Below are 16,508 nucleotides of genomic sequence, written 5' to 3'. Positions count from 1 at the left end.
CCCTTCCAAGCACCGTGTAGGCACGGGAGGGATGGCAGCGAGATTCCGATGTGATGAGCACAGGAAAAGCTCAGCCATCGAGACCAGGCTCTCAATGCATCCACGACGGTGTATTTGCAGCTCGTATAAAGATTTAAAAGCAGTAACAAAATGGTACATGGGACTGCGGGACACCCGTTAGGCCCTACTCGTGGTGTCGCTGGCTGTTTATATCTAAAGGAACAGGGAAATGTGACAGATGCAAGTAGAGAGCACTCACATTTGCTCTTAGAAAAGAAAGTTCTTGGATGACACGCTAGAAGAAAAGCTTTAAGCAGGGGGTGTTTGCCAGAGTCCCAGCTCCAACAATATTGCCATCTAATTTACAGTATTTTAAACAATCCTCAGGGTTTGTTTTTCTTTTCAAACAATGCCACTAACTGCTGTACAATTAAAATCTAGATGATAAAATATGACGGAGGAATAGGGGAGGCTGGGGAGGGGGTCCATGGTTTTGTTGTTGGGTTTTTTTGGTTGGTTGTCTTTTTTACAAATAATTACAAATACAATTCCAAGAAGATATATTACATTTTATATACAGAACACGCCATTTCTATCAGGGTAAGGTATCAAGCCTAGCTTTTATTTTTACACAGCAACCCTGAGATGTCTTGTCATCTTCCCTTGCACGGAAACTATACAAGTTCATTAACTTCTTCTAGAAAAAAAAGCGGATTGCTATGTTTTAATAGCATCATCACCCTGTATAAATACTCAGAAAGGGAAAAGCTTACTCTCCTCCCTAACTCCAATATTTTTGTGATACTTTTTCCTGTTTCCCAGCTTAGTGGGAACAGACAATGGTGACTTTTGTTCAGTTGTGCAACTCACTCCTCTACTTGCCTCTTGGTAGTACAGTGAACAACCATTTCCCTTTTTTTTTTGTCCTCCTTTTCAAACAAATTCATATCAGGAACTAAGATGAAGCCTTCACAAAGGTCTGTTTCCTGAAAATCCACTGTTAATTCATAAGCTACTTTTCAAGCTAAAGGATGCAGGCGTAAGTGTTAGGTTGGCTGGAAATACAGTAGCTTCTGATTAATCCCGGGGTATGGCTTTTGCCACCCCATCACCTCTTCATAAATAACACATTTTAAAATCAGCATAATCAAGTCTTTAACAGCAGTGAACTCAGTGGGTCTTTACGGAGAACAAGACACCGAACGCAACTCACCATATTACCCAAAAATCGGATGTACTACACCTTTTTTCTGTTCACCTGCAAGCTACAGCATGCCCAGCATACGAGTATCCGAAGAGCAAATTCCTCTGCATGGAGCCTCGGCACGGATCCTGACACCCCTCCAACAAGCCCTGTAACTTCTTCAAGCCAACTTCAGAACAGGATTGCTTCTTCTTCTAAGCCTTGTAATTGTGCATGGGAGTCGTCAGCGTTAGCTGTCCGTTCGGTGCCACTTCATTCCCGTCGTCTTCCAGCAGCCCCGAAACATCGGCGTTGGGGATGCTGTCGTGGTAGCTGCTAAAACTGATGTTGTCCTCTTTGAGTTCAATGGTCCAAAAAGGAGCGTTCAGTTTTCTGTTTTGATACTCACGGTACATGTAGACGGCACCCACAAAGCCCATTAGCAGGACCACAACAATGATGATAACTGTCAAAATAATTATGTTAAACTGGGTCCAAGAAACATCTGCAAAAGCAGAGGTGCTGTTGTCAGAGGAACTTATAGGAAATAAAGTCTGGATAGTTGTTGGTGCCAATGTGCTGTTTATCACTGCAGTTGGGAATGAGGTTGCCTTGCTAGCGTTTGGAGCAGAAGTTGTAAACTCTGTTGCTTCTGGGCCAAGAGTGGCTTCTACAAAACAAAAGAAAAGACGAAGTGAACAATAAAAACATGATAAGATAGAATCAAACACATGCCTTTATAGAACGGTTTTTATGTCAATCAAGTCCACACTGTTAAAGCTGGATTTTTTTTTTTTTCAAAATAGCTCACAAACAAGGTTGGCCAGGGATTTTTAAAATAATTCTGTGTGCTAAGTGCTCGCTGACTGCAGAGATCCCATTCAATCTGGTGGTGGCTGGCTGTTCACTACCCAAACATGGGTGAGTACGTGCACTAGCCAAGACTGAGTGTTAGATACATGAGCTCGTGCTGATAGCAAGCCACCTGGTCCAGCTCACACTCAGTACATGAAAACGGGGCTCCACCGAGCTCAGCAGGAGTTTGGACTTTGTGTCTGAGGACTGCAGAGTTCCACTCGCTGTCTGCATGGGCTGTGCAACCAGGCTGGCAGGGTGCTGTGAGCCCAGGAGCACGCACCCCTCACAGCACACTACGTGTAGGATTTGTGGTAGCAGTATGGGATTCTTCCTGCCTCACCTGGACGAGAAGGTCAGAAGTGAAAATAATGAAGCTCAGTATTCCGCTGCCACAGTGTTTTGCACCAGGTTTCAGTATTTACGCTGTGGAATGTAAAATCCCAGTCCTGCTTTTGAATGAAGCCATACAGAAACTTCACAGAAACCCCCAGCTGGCATAACCAGGGCCAGAAGGCAGCTGAATCAGCAAAAAGAACCTTCCAGAAACTGAAACTTCAACCAACCAAAACATACTCTATACCTACTGTTCCACAGGACTCTGCACTCTCTTTCCCATCTCCTTCATTTCTCCTTCTGCTGTCAGAAATGCAGCATCATCTTAAACCCACTTGCAGCTGCAGGAGTTCCCACTGATGGTGCCGTGCGGCATGGAGCCAGCCCTCCTGCAAAGCACGCCTACAAATGATGCCTGAAGAGGGGACTCACTTCCGAAGGACCAACTGTGCACAAAGCTGCATCTCAGTGGCAACAGGAGCTGTGAATATGGAGCACATCTCCTGCCATGGGCCCTCGGGAGAGCTCCCATGGGTTAAATTTGGGCTGCCAGGTTCCCAGAAACTCCTCTGGAGGAGGCATCGTCCTTCTGCTCTGAGTCCCTCTCTGCGGCAGCTTCTCCCTTCCCTGCAGGTGCTGTGTGAGGTTGATAAGGATGGTCAGGATGCTGGCTGCCAGAAGGCATTTCTCTATGGGATAATGGGCAGAATGCAGCAGCAGGAAGCAACGTGACAGGAGCAAGAGGCTCCAGGACACGGCTCTGGGAGAAGGGCACGAGGAATTCAGTCATCCTTTCCAAATTCCTTCACCAACACTTAATTCTTGGCAAATCCGGCCAGCAGCTATAATTAGAAAAAAGACAGAACCGACACAATGGCTGATTCACCAGCAAGGAAATGGGACTTTTTTGGGCTTCATTTGTGAGTCAGCATCAGCTAGGCGCTGGCGAGGGGGACAGGGGTGAAAACATTTCCTGGCACTGACAGTAACATCACGGGGAAACAGTGCCGCGCTCTGACGGCCGGCCGCGGCTCTGGGCCGATCCAAGGGCGCCTGTTTCCGCTCCCCAGGGCCGTGCCAGCCCTCCAGATGTCCTGAGCCCGCTCCTTGAGAGCAGCAGCTGCTCACTCAACGGGCTGCTTTGGCAGCTTTGTTGGCAGCGCCGCATCCAGCTGCTCCGTTCGACTGCAGCCTCTGCAAAGCTGCTGCTGCCTCGTGCCGTGAGCGAGCTGCTCAAGGCAGCGGTGCTGTGTGGGGCAGCACGGTGCTGGGCTGTGCCACGATGCTGCCTGCTCAGCCTCACCCTTGGGGCAGGGATGCCTCACTCCTCGGAATCAAAACTCCTCACTTGGGTCATCCCAAACGTTTGTTGGATGTTGTCCCAATCAGCCTTGAAAGCATCAAAACCATGGTCAGACTTGAGAGGGGTCCCTGTGGAAACGGGAGGCTGGTTTTAGGTTTGCCCAGGCTGGCCAAAACATCCCATCGTACCAACCATGGCTGCTTCACTGAACCCGACAATTTTACTCTGCCTATCTGGAGAGAATTTCACTCGAGAAGTTACTTGAAACCGGGCCACTCAAATGCGCTAGTGCTTTATGAAAATCGCATCCTAAAACTAGGTAATGCACAAGCACCTTTTCTGAGACAATGAAAGACACTGTCAGCCTTCTTAACTGCGTAATAAAAAGAGAATAAAACAGGTGTCAGGGAAACAGGAAGGCTGGATGAACATAGGTCCCAGTCCCTTTGAAAGGGAAGGGGAAGGTCTTTACCCACATCAGGAACCGACCGTAACGATGCCACTAAAATAAAACAAAGAGTGCAAACTGCAAGTGTACAAGCAAAATCATCCACATGGATTTTAATGGAGCAAGGTCATGTCGTTCTTTGCACAGAGTCAGAGCTGTGCAGAGGGAGATAATGGATGACCCGACGCAAAGCTGCCACTTCCAGCCTGTAACTGTGAAGTTACAGCTAATGAGCATTCAACTTTTTTGTATTGATCATCTCCCCGCAGAGAGGGCTCTGTGATTGCACCTCCTGAGAGCAGCATGGGAGTGGAAACCACATTAGCTCCTAATGGAAGATCTGAATTAAATCTCTGTTGGTGACAAGGATGAATTTGGGCCCAGACACTTTCCTGAACTCTGGGCTCTCTTATCTAATGCATAAGAGCACCGGTAACGTCTCCATGCATGGAGCTGGAGATCCACCCTGTGGAAAAACTTCCGAATAACCACTGAAGTGGCAACATAAGAATTATTTTCTCTCATTTTACTCTGAGTTTTACTATGCAGTAGTCTCTCTAAGTTCCAGAGCTAGCTTGCACCGCTACATGCAGTGTCTTGGATGTGGACTGAAAACTGATGGAAGACCCCAGAGCAGCTCCCTGTAAGTGCTGTGTCACTCTGGGTCTCACCTCTCAGCTTCAGCTTCCCCGCGTAGAAAGTAACAAGAAGAATATCTAAACTTGTTCTGCGTGGCACGGTGTCAGAGGTGGCAACAGTTATTATGAAGAGGTCCCTTTGCAGGGAACTGGACAGTGCTGTGAATGGACCCGTCCGTCTGGACAATTCAGCGGGCACTCAGAGATCCAACACATCACGCAATGGAAATCTGAAAACCTACATTTAAAGAAATCACGAACAGATTTCTCCCCAGCAAACTGTCCTGACCTGTGAAAGAAACTGTCTGTCGAGGTATTTGTAGAATGCCAGGGGCAAGCAGCATGGCAGGAGCATCGCTGCTGCTCGTTTCAATGTAGGCCATGCCCAGCTCCTGGTAACGGAGGACGGAGCTTCGGAGGCGCAGGAAACTGCCTAGGGGAAATCTTCCCTGAGCACCATCTTGAGCCAGCCCTTTCGGAGGCGCAGGGTTCTCTGTTTACCTTGGAAGACCTTAAAGCCGCTTCCTCCTCAGCTCCAAAAACACCGCGGGAACAATTAGCAGCCTGCCCTCCCCAGCCTTCAGCCATCTGAGGCGCACGGCAAGCCTCGGCCGCGCTTTGAGGAGCGCCCGTTACCTTTCCTGGTGCAGTTGGTGCCCTCGGGGTCTCGCACGTAGCCGTCCTCGCACTCCTGGCAGTGGAAGCCAGCGGTGTGGTACAGGCAGCCGATGCACTCCCCGCTCTCCGGCTTGCAGATGCTGGGGGACAGCGCCGGGTCCACGTTGCCGTTGCACTGACACGTGACGCAGATGCTGTCCGAGTTGTAGTAGCCGCTGTCGCACTGGTTGCAGTTGGGGCCGGTGTAGCCAGCTTTGCACTTGTCGCACGTTGGGGCAGCTTCACCAGGCCCTAAGGAGGAGAGCAAACAAAAGAGGGATGTGCCACAGCCCCTCGCGGAGAAACACCCGCCGGGGGATTTGTTCTGTGGGGCCCGACCGTAAACCACTTCAACAAAAATCAGCAGCCACCGAGTGTTAATCTCTAAGAAGTGTATTTTTTGGCTTAAAATTTAACTGCTACATCCTCTGTTTCTAGGGGAAAAAAAAAAAAAAAGCTTTGTGGGTTTCTGACGCCTGGTACCAGCCTCACAGAGCATGCTCAGCACGTTGCTAAGCGAACGGGTGATTGCTCCTGAATGCTTCCATCTCCAGCAGCCAATTTCAGGAAGCAGCTGGAACTGTATCAGGGATGTCAGCAATCTGCAGGAACTTTGGGGCCTATATGAAGCCAGAGGAGGCTTGATTGCAAAACGGACTAAGGAAATATCAAAAAAAAAGTCGTACATATGTTCATTACTGTTATGACTTTTCTTGGTTTTATCAAAACAGAGCAAGAAGATGGGGAAATCAGGTTTGAGTCCCACTCAGATGTCCAAAAGCAGGCTCACGGAGGCACGGATGGCTGCACGGTGCTGCTGGGCACCTCCTGCACATCTCCCTGCTGCTGTAAGCGAGGTGGTTTCTCTCTGCAAAACTCTGCAGGCTCTTCAGAGGAAGCTGTGCAGTGACTGATCTTCCTCTGCCACAGCTGCAGCCAGCAGCAAAGGGCTCCCGACAGCTCTGCTGCACGCCCGCTCTCACAAGGGCAAGGCAAGCACCAGCAAAATGCCTCAAGCCTCACCGGACTCCTGGGGCTGCTCAAGCAGGACGCCCCGATCCCATCCTCACGGACTATAACCCACCCCCTAGGCTGATGCAATGGAGCACCTTGAGAAGAGCTGTGCTCCTTGCCAGAGGAATGAGACCCAACCCCAAAGACTTACGTATTCGGCAGGTGCCGGTCGATGCCACGGTGGAGCACGGGCAGCGGTGGCAGGCGCGGGCACCTCGGTAGAAGCCGTCCTTGCAGAGCTCGCAGTGCTTCCCCTCCGTGTTGCCCTGGCAGTGCAGGCAGGTGCCTGGGGAGAGGAGCACAAGCAGCCAGTCAGCGGCAGGAATTGGAGCAGAACATTTGGAGCAAGGATAAGCCTGGAGCGCCGGCAATTATCCGAGTTCACAGGTGGTTTGGGATGCCCTCCGGCCAAAACACAACCGTGGGACCAGTCCTGGCCTCTTCTGACCTTCTGAGGGTCATCCCCTGCTCCCCACACACACATAGCATGAAAAAGTAGGCAGCCCCAGCAGAGATGTTTGCATTGCATCACAGTTAAAGGTCAGTGCAGGTAAATAATGCTATCAATATTAAATGTTCCTCAACACAAAGGGTTTGGGTTGGTATCTGTGACAGCAAGCCAGGATCCTGATGCTTAAATTCCCCTAGGCTCAATAAGGGTCCCTCCAGCTCTTTGCCCTCTTTTTGTGATCCTACACCAAAAATCTGGTGGCCAGGGGCAAATAAAAGCCACCGTCCTGCTCAGGGGGCTGATGGCTCCATCCCAACAGCGTGGCCGCAGCTCCCCCATCCCCATCACAGGCCCGTTTGCTACAGGCACCAGCCCGCAGCAGCACTGACCTTCCCGCAGAAACAGAGGAGACCCGGGTGCACCCGTGAGCCCCCGCCCCTACCCGGGGAAGCCCCTGAATCATAAAACCGACAGGCTGTGTCTTAGAAGAGGCTGTGTCCTAATGGCCCTCTAAATTGCATTTCGACATTACCCTGAGCAGAGCAAGAAAAATCTCCCTAGTTATAAAAAGGCAGCCGCAACCAGAAGCCCATCCATCACCAGGAACATCCTGTAATTCAGCAGGCTGCTCGTCGAGGTGGCAGTGACCTGAGGGATGCTTTTTTGATTGAATTCCCTGTACAAGGCTCTAAAAGGGCAACAGCCACCTTACAACAAACCAAGGGGGGCACAGCGTGGTTTATTCCTTGCATATCTGAGCACCGACAGGAGGTTTGCTGAGCTGCAGCGCTGCAGGGGTATGGAAAAGTCTCCCACCCACACGACCCACATCTAAAATTCTGAATTGGGCTACCATCAACTGTTAAAAACCCCACAGCAGATTTCCTCATTAATTTCGGAGCAGTTTGGCTCCCCTGCAAGCCCAACACGCCGCACGCCCTCTCCTCTTCTCCCTACACGGGGAAGGCTCCACAGCCGAGCGTCCCCAGCGCATCCTCGCAGCCCAGCCTCGTGCCGAGGCCAGGAAGCAAACCCTGCAAACCCCGGCTGCTGCCGATTTGGGGAGGAGGCTGATTCACCACGACAGAGCCGGCAGCACCCCGGTGGTGACTCAGGACGCCCGCACGGCGTCAGCTCCCCCGCAGTGTTTGCTCTGCGCCCGGCCACCCGTCAGACACGAGCCAGTGGGTTTTGTGGGAGAGGCGTCGGGGTTGGAAGGGAAATCATCTTCTGCTCTCTGCTTCTGCAGCTGCAGCCCCGCGTCGGCTGCTTCATGAAAGTCACCGGGCCCAAGCAGCACCAGGGTGCCTCGAGCCGTGCTCGGCAGGCGGCCGTGGTGGCGTAAATCCGGGACCACCTCCGCGTTTGCTGTACGGCCGCCGTCGGTTCAGGACCATCTCTCCTGTCGGGGGAAATTACCCGCGTTTATCTACAGCAGCCCCGCAAAATGGCTGTTTCCAGTGAGTCAGCAGCTCACTCAGCCATGCAAAGCAATCGGGTGTCAATGTGGAAAGCCTTAATAATTAATAGCACTTCCCACCCCGATAAGGCCCCGGGGAAGGATCAGAGCCGGCCGTACCCCAGCTGGGTGGATGTGACCCCACTCGCTGCACGGCCCTGACTCCAGGCACGAGGGTCGTGCTGAAGGAAGCGCCTGGGGAGCTCTGGCTGCCCAATTTCCAGCCCAATAATTTTAAATATTCCTCCTGGGCACAGCTACGCTGAGCGAGGCTGTGCAGGGACGGCTGCTGAGCCGCCAGAGGGAGCCCAAAGTATGGCATTAATGCAGGGAAAAAAAAAAAAAAAAAAAAAAAAAAAAAAAAAAAAAAAAAACCTTGAAAATTTGACAAAGACTGCACAGAGTTGATGTAAAGCTGGGAGGTCACACAAAGTGCAGGCTCTAGAGCAGGCTGAGCGCGCTGGGTTCCTTGCGAGGCGTTGGATCGCATTTTTATGGCCTGTTCAGTTCTGGTTTTGTTGGGCTCCCCCATCCCCAGCAGCAAATAAAGCAGATGGAGGAAAAGAAAAAATAAGGTCATTGAGCTAAATGAGGGCTTTTCTCTGCCGTGCAGCAGTCGGGGCTGGAGCACCCCAGTCGTAGGGCAGCCGGAGCAGCCCCAGCCCCGAGGCCACAGCTGCAGTGAGGCTTTGAATCAAGAGAGGGGGGAACGTCGGGGAAGGAGAAGGAAGAGCAGATTATCTTACTCCTTCACAAAACCCACACGCCCAGCTCCAAATCAGCAACACAGCTGATGTGTACACAGCTTTAGGTCCAACTTGTATCCTGCAGTATGAGCAGGACAGAAGCGTGTACTCAAAATTCAGTAAGGAATGAATGCACCAATTCATCCTCAAGGAGCGCAGCCCCCACGACCACAAAAACATCTCTGCTGAGCAGGACCAGGGCGCTTCCTGGGCACAGCCGGCCCTGTGGCTGCCTGTCCCTCTGCTGCAGACACACAGGCCACAAGGGAACAAACATCGGTGCCAAAATTGCCCAAAATACCGTATTTGACGAGCTCTGTCTCTCTGCCAGCTACCAAAAAAAAACCCGCTGCAGCATTTCTGAAATGACTGCCCCTTTCTGAGCTCCTGGGTAAATATTACAGAATTGCTTTCCCTCCTGGAAGTTCTGATGAGAATTGGAGTTTTGCAGGGTGAGTTTTGTTGCTAAGCAGGGGCTGTGCAGGCAGTCGCACAGTGCTGCTCCTCTGGGACTTCTCCTTCCAGCGGGGATGGGAAAGCAATTTGTTTTTTTTTTCCCTGTCCTCCCGTAAGCTCTTCAAGCACAGGTGCCTCGATATTTGCACTGCAACATCCATTTGAGTGAGAGACAGCCAAAGAAATGATCGTGGAAAATGAACAGGGCAAACCCATAAGAAGTGAGCAATGTTAATTAGGTGCTGCCAGTATTTTCCAGCACTAATTATGTTGTCTGAGGCAATAATAGTCACCTGACGTCACTGGCAGTACAGTATATGTTTCCAGGTAAACAGCAGTTAAACAAAAGCTCCTTAAAAGCCTGTGTTGGGTGTTTGTGTAGGAGAACAATGGAACACTGATTTCCGATAGAGGCTGCAGGAGGAAGGCTCTGCACTGCAGCCTGGAGTAAATACCGTAGCCTTTATGGAGAAGAGGACTCGCTCCAGCCTTGCCCTGCACCTTAATTCCAGGTTTATGGTGAACACCCGGAGCACTCAAGGCACAAAGACACAGGGTAACAGAGTGGGAGTGCAGGTCTGCTGAATGGAAGTGTGAAAAAATGGAGACAGAGAGGCCCAGCCCTGTGGTGACAGGGGGAAGGCTGCTTGTGTCTTACCTGTTACGCGGTCGCAGGCTGTGGAGTGGTTGTTGCACTGGCAGGGCTCGCAGGTGGTTTCGTTGAGCCTGTAGTAGCCGTCACTGCACCGGTCGCACTTGAGGTCCGTTACGCCAACCTTGCACTGGCACTTCCCATCGCTGCGGAGAGAAACAAGCTGTGAAACGGGGCGTGCTGCGAGGCATCCTGCGTGCAAAGCCACGGCCGGTGTCTGGAACGCTCCTGCAAAACCAGTCGCCCTTACAACGCCTCCAGCAGGGCACTGGGAACCATCAGGCCCTCTGAGAAGCCTCAGACCAAAACCATCCACCAGGAGCTCCGAGAGCCTCCGGTCCCAGCTCCTGCAGACGCTCGGATGCCCCAATGGCCATGAACCCGCACGGTGTCCTCAGATGTCCCCGCTCGTGTTTCATCCCAGGCAGATGTCACCCACCTACACTTGGGGATCCCATTCACCGCTTCCAGCCAGGCAAACCCCTCTGCTCAGGAGGCCTCTGCCTAGCAGGAGCCAGGGCAGGACCACAAGAGGGGTCCCCCCAAGGTGTCCCCCACAGCTCACCACAACCTGCTTCCTCGGGCACGAGTCCATGCAGAGCACAGCACCGTTAAAACCGAGCGCATTAACCTTGGTTGCTGTGATGGAGCACCAGAAGGGTATACAAGGCAAGGGCTACCCTCATTCCCTTGGCTTTCCTTGCCAGTCTCTCCACATAGAGCTTCTAACCTATTGCTTTCATAAGGAACTTTACACACCAGCAGCATTTAGGCCTAAATCACTGAGAAATCATATCAGCCCCGTGGCGCAGTGCCTGTCAGCTGCAGCCCTTCCCTCCTGCACTCCCAGGAGCTGCCACCACTCGAGGGGGGCACAGAAATCCCTCACCACATCTCCAACAGCCCTAGGGTAAACCCAGACCTGTGTGCACAAGGAAACCACAATAAAAAAAAAATAAACGCATGTGATTTTGTCCCCTGCAGGAGACGGGGTCATCCATAGCAGCGGCTCAGCGTGGGTACCATCACAGAGCATCCATGGGCACCAGAAGGATGCACCCTCCTGTCCTGTCCTGTCCTGTCCTGTCCTCTCCTCTCAGCCCTCCTCACCCCCTTCTACAACTCCGCATTTCAGGGCTCATCGTGCCTGTGCGTCGATAAGCCATTGTTCTCCCTCACTCCTCCTGGGGAAGGGTGAGCAACGCACCATTTGCTTCTGAAAGCCCCTGGAAAAAAAAACAACGTGTTGATTAAAACTAATCGAGGCCGAGGCTTTAAAAGGCCTGATGCACTGTGGATGTGGTGCTTTTAATTAAAAGGCAGGAGACTGCGATGTTTGGGGAATACGCTGCTTCTGTGAGGAATTACCATAATTGAGTATTTCTGCCGCTCGTTTACTTGCCGAAGGAAGAGGAGATGCTCAAAGGCACACCAAAATACCGCAGGCAGCCCAAGAGGCCGCACAATTAAATACTTTCAGAACACGAGATTTCAGGCACATTTAATGGGCTGGTTACAAGAAAAAGAAGCGCGGTGTTTCCTTGCTCTCCAGCCCATTATCTGGGACTGCAGCAGGCAGATGCAGAATTCAAAGGGATGCTGTTGAGCAGCTCGGGCTGCCTGACTTTTAAAAAGCTTTTCACAAGACCCGACATTAATCCGAACGCTGCCGCAGTGTTTAAAACAAGAGCAAACAAAAAGCAGTCTGTTTTTATTTGCTTCTGACCACTACTGGGCAGATATTCCTGTAAGCAGGCAGGGGATGGACAGAGCCAAGAAGGGAAAAACAACCAATGGGGGATTTCCCCAGGGGGCTGGGTGCCCCGTTTCATTCCCTCCTGTCCCTCCTTCAGGCCTTTATTTCAGTGGCCCTCTCCTGTTCCTCCGGCTGGCAGCCTCCCACGTCATTTTGGAAAGGTTTCCTTCCCCGATGGCTCTGCTGGAGCTCCCTGCCGCATTTTGGGGGCAGCGTCCCTTGGTTTCACTCGTTAGCTTAAAAATAACAGGAAAGAAAGCTATTTTTTTTAAAAAAACGGTTTTGGAAAGTTTGGTTTTAATGCCTCTCAAGCAGCCCCTTTCTCAACATGTTACATGTGGCCCAGAGCCAGGTTCTGCATGTGCAAGAATTAAATCACTCAGCAAATATAAAGCTTTGCCTGTGGTCATTGCTCCTATAGAATAAAGCCCGCTTACAACACTCCTTTTCATAGCTCCAGCCCAGTAAAGGCTGTCAGACACTTTTTAAAGCAAAGGTCAATGATATAAATGCATTGCGACCACAAAAAAGTCCTGTTAACAGACCGATTGTGCCCATAAAAAATCCAGAAACTTGAAAGAAAAGAGCCACAGTGTAACACTCGCACAGCGAGAACTGAGCTGGAGTTTGAGCCTAAGCCAGGAATTTCTTTTTTGGGGGAGGTGGGGGGAAGGAGGGGGAAGGGAACGAAACGTTTTGATGCAGCAACATCAATTGCTCAACTCGATTTCAGATGATGATTAACTCCAACGAAGCCAGCCAGGAAGACTGCAAGGCAACACCTCCGAAATCCTGCCTGGCCCCGACGGCGCAGAGCATCACCCAGCTCGCTTCCAGCCAGGACCGACGGCCAGGGATGGACACACGGCCGGGACGGGCTGCGCCTGGAAGCACCGGGCAGCAGGGGAAGCCAGGGCCTTGTAGCAAGAAAGAAAATAAAAGCCTTACAATATCTGCAGCCTGCGACAGATCGCCATGTGCAGCTGTGCACAGCCCTAAGCGAGGGGACAGCGAACGGGGAGACAGGAGCACAGCTTCGGGGCTGGCCGGAGGCACGCTGTGCACAGCTTAATGGTGTAACAGAAACCCTTCGCGAGCTCTAATGGTTTATTTTCTTCTCCTGTTTGTTCTTCCAAGGGTGAGGGAAGGGAGAAATTCACCCTGAATGTTTTCCCAGCTGCCAGCTAAACATGGATGCCCAGCTGCCACTGAGAGCCCAGGAGCTCCTGGACCAAGTCAAGCTGACTAAAGTGTCCTAGCACTGAGCTTTTGTGCCTTTTTTAGTGGTTTTTACTTTAATTTTCAAGACTGGCATGATTTTGGAGCAGATTAAGAGAAGGAGGGAGCTCCCACGGGCCTCAATCGGGACACGCCGTGTGGATGGGCCACGCAAAAACTCCCACGGCTCGGAAGGAAAGCTCTGCCAGAGACGTTTCCCATCTTTCTGCTTCACTCTGGAGCACAAGGCACACCCAGCACCATGGCACAGCATCACCCAGCACCAAGCTGCTGGTCAGGAGCATCCCCCTGAGCTGGCGAGCCCCAAACCCAAAGGGTAGGGCAATGGCATGTCCTCAGCCCCACGGTGTCCCCAGCTTCACCTGCCTGTCCCCTGCCAGCTGCTGCTGCATCCACGGTGAGCGCAAACCTCCTGTAAGAGGGGCGCATCATTCCTCCCAGCAGGGCCAAGGCGTGCCCGCAACGCACACAATTGCCAGCGAAACGTATGAATGAGGAAAAATGCCACGAGCATCTGTACGCCAACCCTCGCGCGAAGGCTTTGTCACACTTTGATGGGACGAGACAAAAGGATGCTGCGAGAGATGAGGATTGAGAAGAGACGTTGCCAAACGCGGCGCGTTCCTCCAGCGAGCGCGGCTCCTTTTGTGCTGGTTCCCCACGGTGCCTGGCAGCACCGGGGCTGAGTCCTCCTGTGTCCTCCTCACCACCTGCAAACAACACGTCCAGGGAAAGCCCAGGCCATTAACACCTTCCCTAAGCAAACCGAGAACCATCCTAACGCAGGCGCTGGTTTTCCTTGCGGCCCATTCATTTGAATATTCACACGTGGGGAAGCGGCGAGCAGGAAAAGCCCCGTAACAGCACACGGTCGGGTTTCTCCTCCCCGTTCCCTCGGCTCCCCACGCCGCTGCTGGAAGCCCAAACGCTTTCGTGGAAGCGTTACCGCAGGCAGCGAGCCCCGCGCCCGGCTCTGAGCCGCCTTTGTGGCGGGCAGAAGAAGCGGGGCTTTATCGCGCCGAACATTGGGCCATTGTGCGCCGCATTCCTCGCTTTGTGCCGGGGGACGGCATCTGTTTATATGGCCGCCCTCGACAGAGCAGGGACCCTTCACAGCTCTGAAAGGCCGCTCTGTAAATGTCAAAGGGACACCTTGTCCAGCCGCCGCCGCCTCCCCCCTCTGCCGGGGACGCCCTGCGTCACGGGAAAGCCGGGCATCTCCTGCCCCAGTGCCCCCGGCACCACCCGCGGGGACCTGGTGGCAATGGGGAGACCGCGATGGCCCCGGAGAGCAAGGTTGGTTGGGGTTCCCTATGGAGGAGCAGTGAAAGCCTGGCAAAGTGCAAAATCTCAGCCCCATAGGGTGCAGAGCATCCCCTAAAGATGAGGGCAATACGGCCATGGTGCGGCCAACCTGGCACAGAGGAGGACACACCAGTGGGGAAGGCAGGGAGAAGGGGCTGGTCTCCACTGGGCACACTGGTTTTGCACAGCGAAGCCCCTCCATCCTCTAGACCTCTACTGACACCTCCCTGCATGGGATAGGAAAGGGCACAAGCAACAAGCGTGGCCTAAAATCAGGCTGGGCACCACCTCCCCAAATCCAGAATTCAGCCACCAGAGCTTGTAAAGCCATGCTGGTATTTTGTTTTTGAGGGCAGTCAATGCTGACCAGGGCAGCAAGTCTGCAAGAGGCAAGAGAGGAACGGCGAAGCCTGTTGGAAAATCAGCAAAACACCAGGATTTCTGAGAAGTCCCAATTACTGCAGGGGAGATGATAACAGCCTGCCGCTCACTGCCGCTGTGCCCGATCGCTCATCCATTTCCCTCTCCCGTCTGCAGCCTGATAAAAATGGGTGCAGGTACAATATTTACCTGCCTGGGGGGGAAGAGAGGAGGAGAGCTAAAGCAGACGCAAAGGATACGAGAGTCTGTAATAGAAGAGATATTTAGACAATTAAAGTATGCAGGAAAATATGCTCTGCCCGGGTACTCTGCATTTATGACGTCCACACGTAACAATTTCCGCTACGAAAAAAATCTGTTCTTGGCAGAGGGCTGCTGACGAGGCATTGCTCGGAGATAATGAGCCACCACTTGTGCTCAGGCGATCTATAAAAGAGAGCCCAGTCTTTCTGGAACAGGGGGAAATGTGCTTTTATGGGGATGGTTTTTCAGAAGTCCTTGGGAAGTTGGGGTTCCAGGGCCCGGTCTCTGAAGGGAGCAGTGCCCGGTGTGGTCTATGGGGCAGGTACAGCAGTGTGGAACCACGGCTCCCACCCCCAAGAAAAAAAAAAAAAAAAAAAGAGGTATTTCCAAGAGTGTGGCGACACGAATGGCATAAATTTGAGAATTTTCTTTATGCAAAATGAAAACTCCACTGCTTTCACTCAGGTAACCCTGCGTGCCTGCCCCCTTCCTGCCCAGGCTAGGGAAGCTCCACAAAAACCTTGGATTTTGGTGGTTCTGCATTTCAGTCAAACAACCCCCCCAGGTCCCACACCGGGTGGCTTCACGCCGCACGCTGCCCACGCTGGGTCCAGCCCACGACCTTCCCAACGCCAGCAGGACCAGTAATGCTCCCTGTTCCCTTTTCCCCCGTGATTTCTTTGCATCTTCCCACATCCAAACACCTCCGCAAGCCCAGCGAGCCGCTCTCCCTGCCCAGCTCCCCCAGAGCCCCCAGCCCTCATTCAAAGACCCTCACAGAGGGCATTGTGCGGTGCTGCTGACCCTGCTCCCCTCAGCAACGCTCTCACAGATCCGTGTGAGTGAGGGTCAGCAGCACAGCACAAAGAAGGCACAGAGGGACGGATGCTGCCCCGCCACCGGCGCCCCCCTTGCAGCCTCGCAGCTCCAGGGCACAGCCATGTACAAATGCTCTTGGGGATGCGCCGCTTTAATTCTTTTTAATAGGAACACAAAGCAGCAGATCCCCTCGAGGGGGCAAAACATCTCTGAATTAACGCTTTGGCATTTATATGCATGCATTATCTTTTTTTTTTTTTTTTTTGGTTTTCTTTTTAGAACGGAAGCGAGCGGCGGCAGCTCCTCAAACACGCCTCACGCCCAGCCTGCGGCACGAAGCGAGGCTGAAGCCGGACCCCACGCCGCAGAGCTGCGAGGAGCGGCTGCTCAGCTGGCAGAGGAGCAGCCTGTTTCAGCTCGGGGCACGAAGCAAAGCTGCTGTCAGCTCCAGGCAGCACGTCGCAGCTCCTGCTTCCCATCACCCGTCTGCTCGTGGGGAAACTGAGGCACGGGCTGATGGAGCGACTTGTTAAATTTGCAAAAGTCTGTTTTGACATACGTCTCTTT

At 52.5% G+C, this 16,508-nt stretch overlaps 1 protein-coding gene across 1 annotated transcript in view; it reads right to left on the bottom strand.

Annotated features, from left to right (window-relative positions):
• Positions 1-601: 601 nt before the first annotated feature.
• Positions 602-16,508, bottom strand: part of MEGF9 (multiple EGF like domains 9) — a 38,920-nt gene continuing 23,013 nt past the window's right edge. The window contains exons 3-6 of the mRNA XM_032200524.1: positions 10,205-10,344; positions 6,586-6,720; positions 5,400-5,672; positions 602-1,853 (exon numbers count right to left, since the gene is read on the bottom strand). Coding sequence (XP_032056415.1) covers positions 1,399-1,853; positions 5,400-5,672; positions 6,586-6,720; positions 10,205-10,344 — 1,003 coding nt within the window. The 3' untranslated portion in view covers positions 602-1,398. The remainder of the gene's footprint in view (positions 1,854-5,399; positions 5,673-6,585; positions 6,721-10,204; positions 10,345-16,508) is intronic.

Source organism: Aythya fuligula, chromosome 19, assembly GCF_009819795.1.
Source record: "Aythya fuligula isolate bAytFul2 chromosome 19, bAytFul2.pri, whole genome shotgun sequence".
In the NCBI taxonomy this organism is placed as follows: domain Eukaryota; kingdom Metazoa; phylum Chordata; class Aves; order Anseriformes; family Anatidae; genus Aythya; species Aythya fuligula.
The sequence above is the reverse complement of the archived record's forward strand: the minus strand, read 5'-3'. Positions and strand labels throughout refer to the sequence as shown.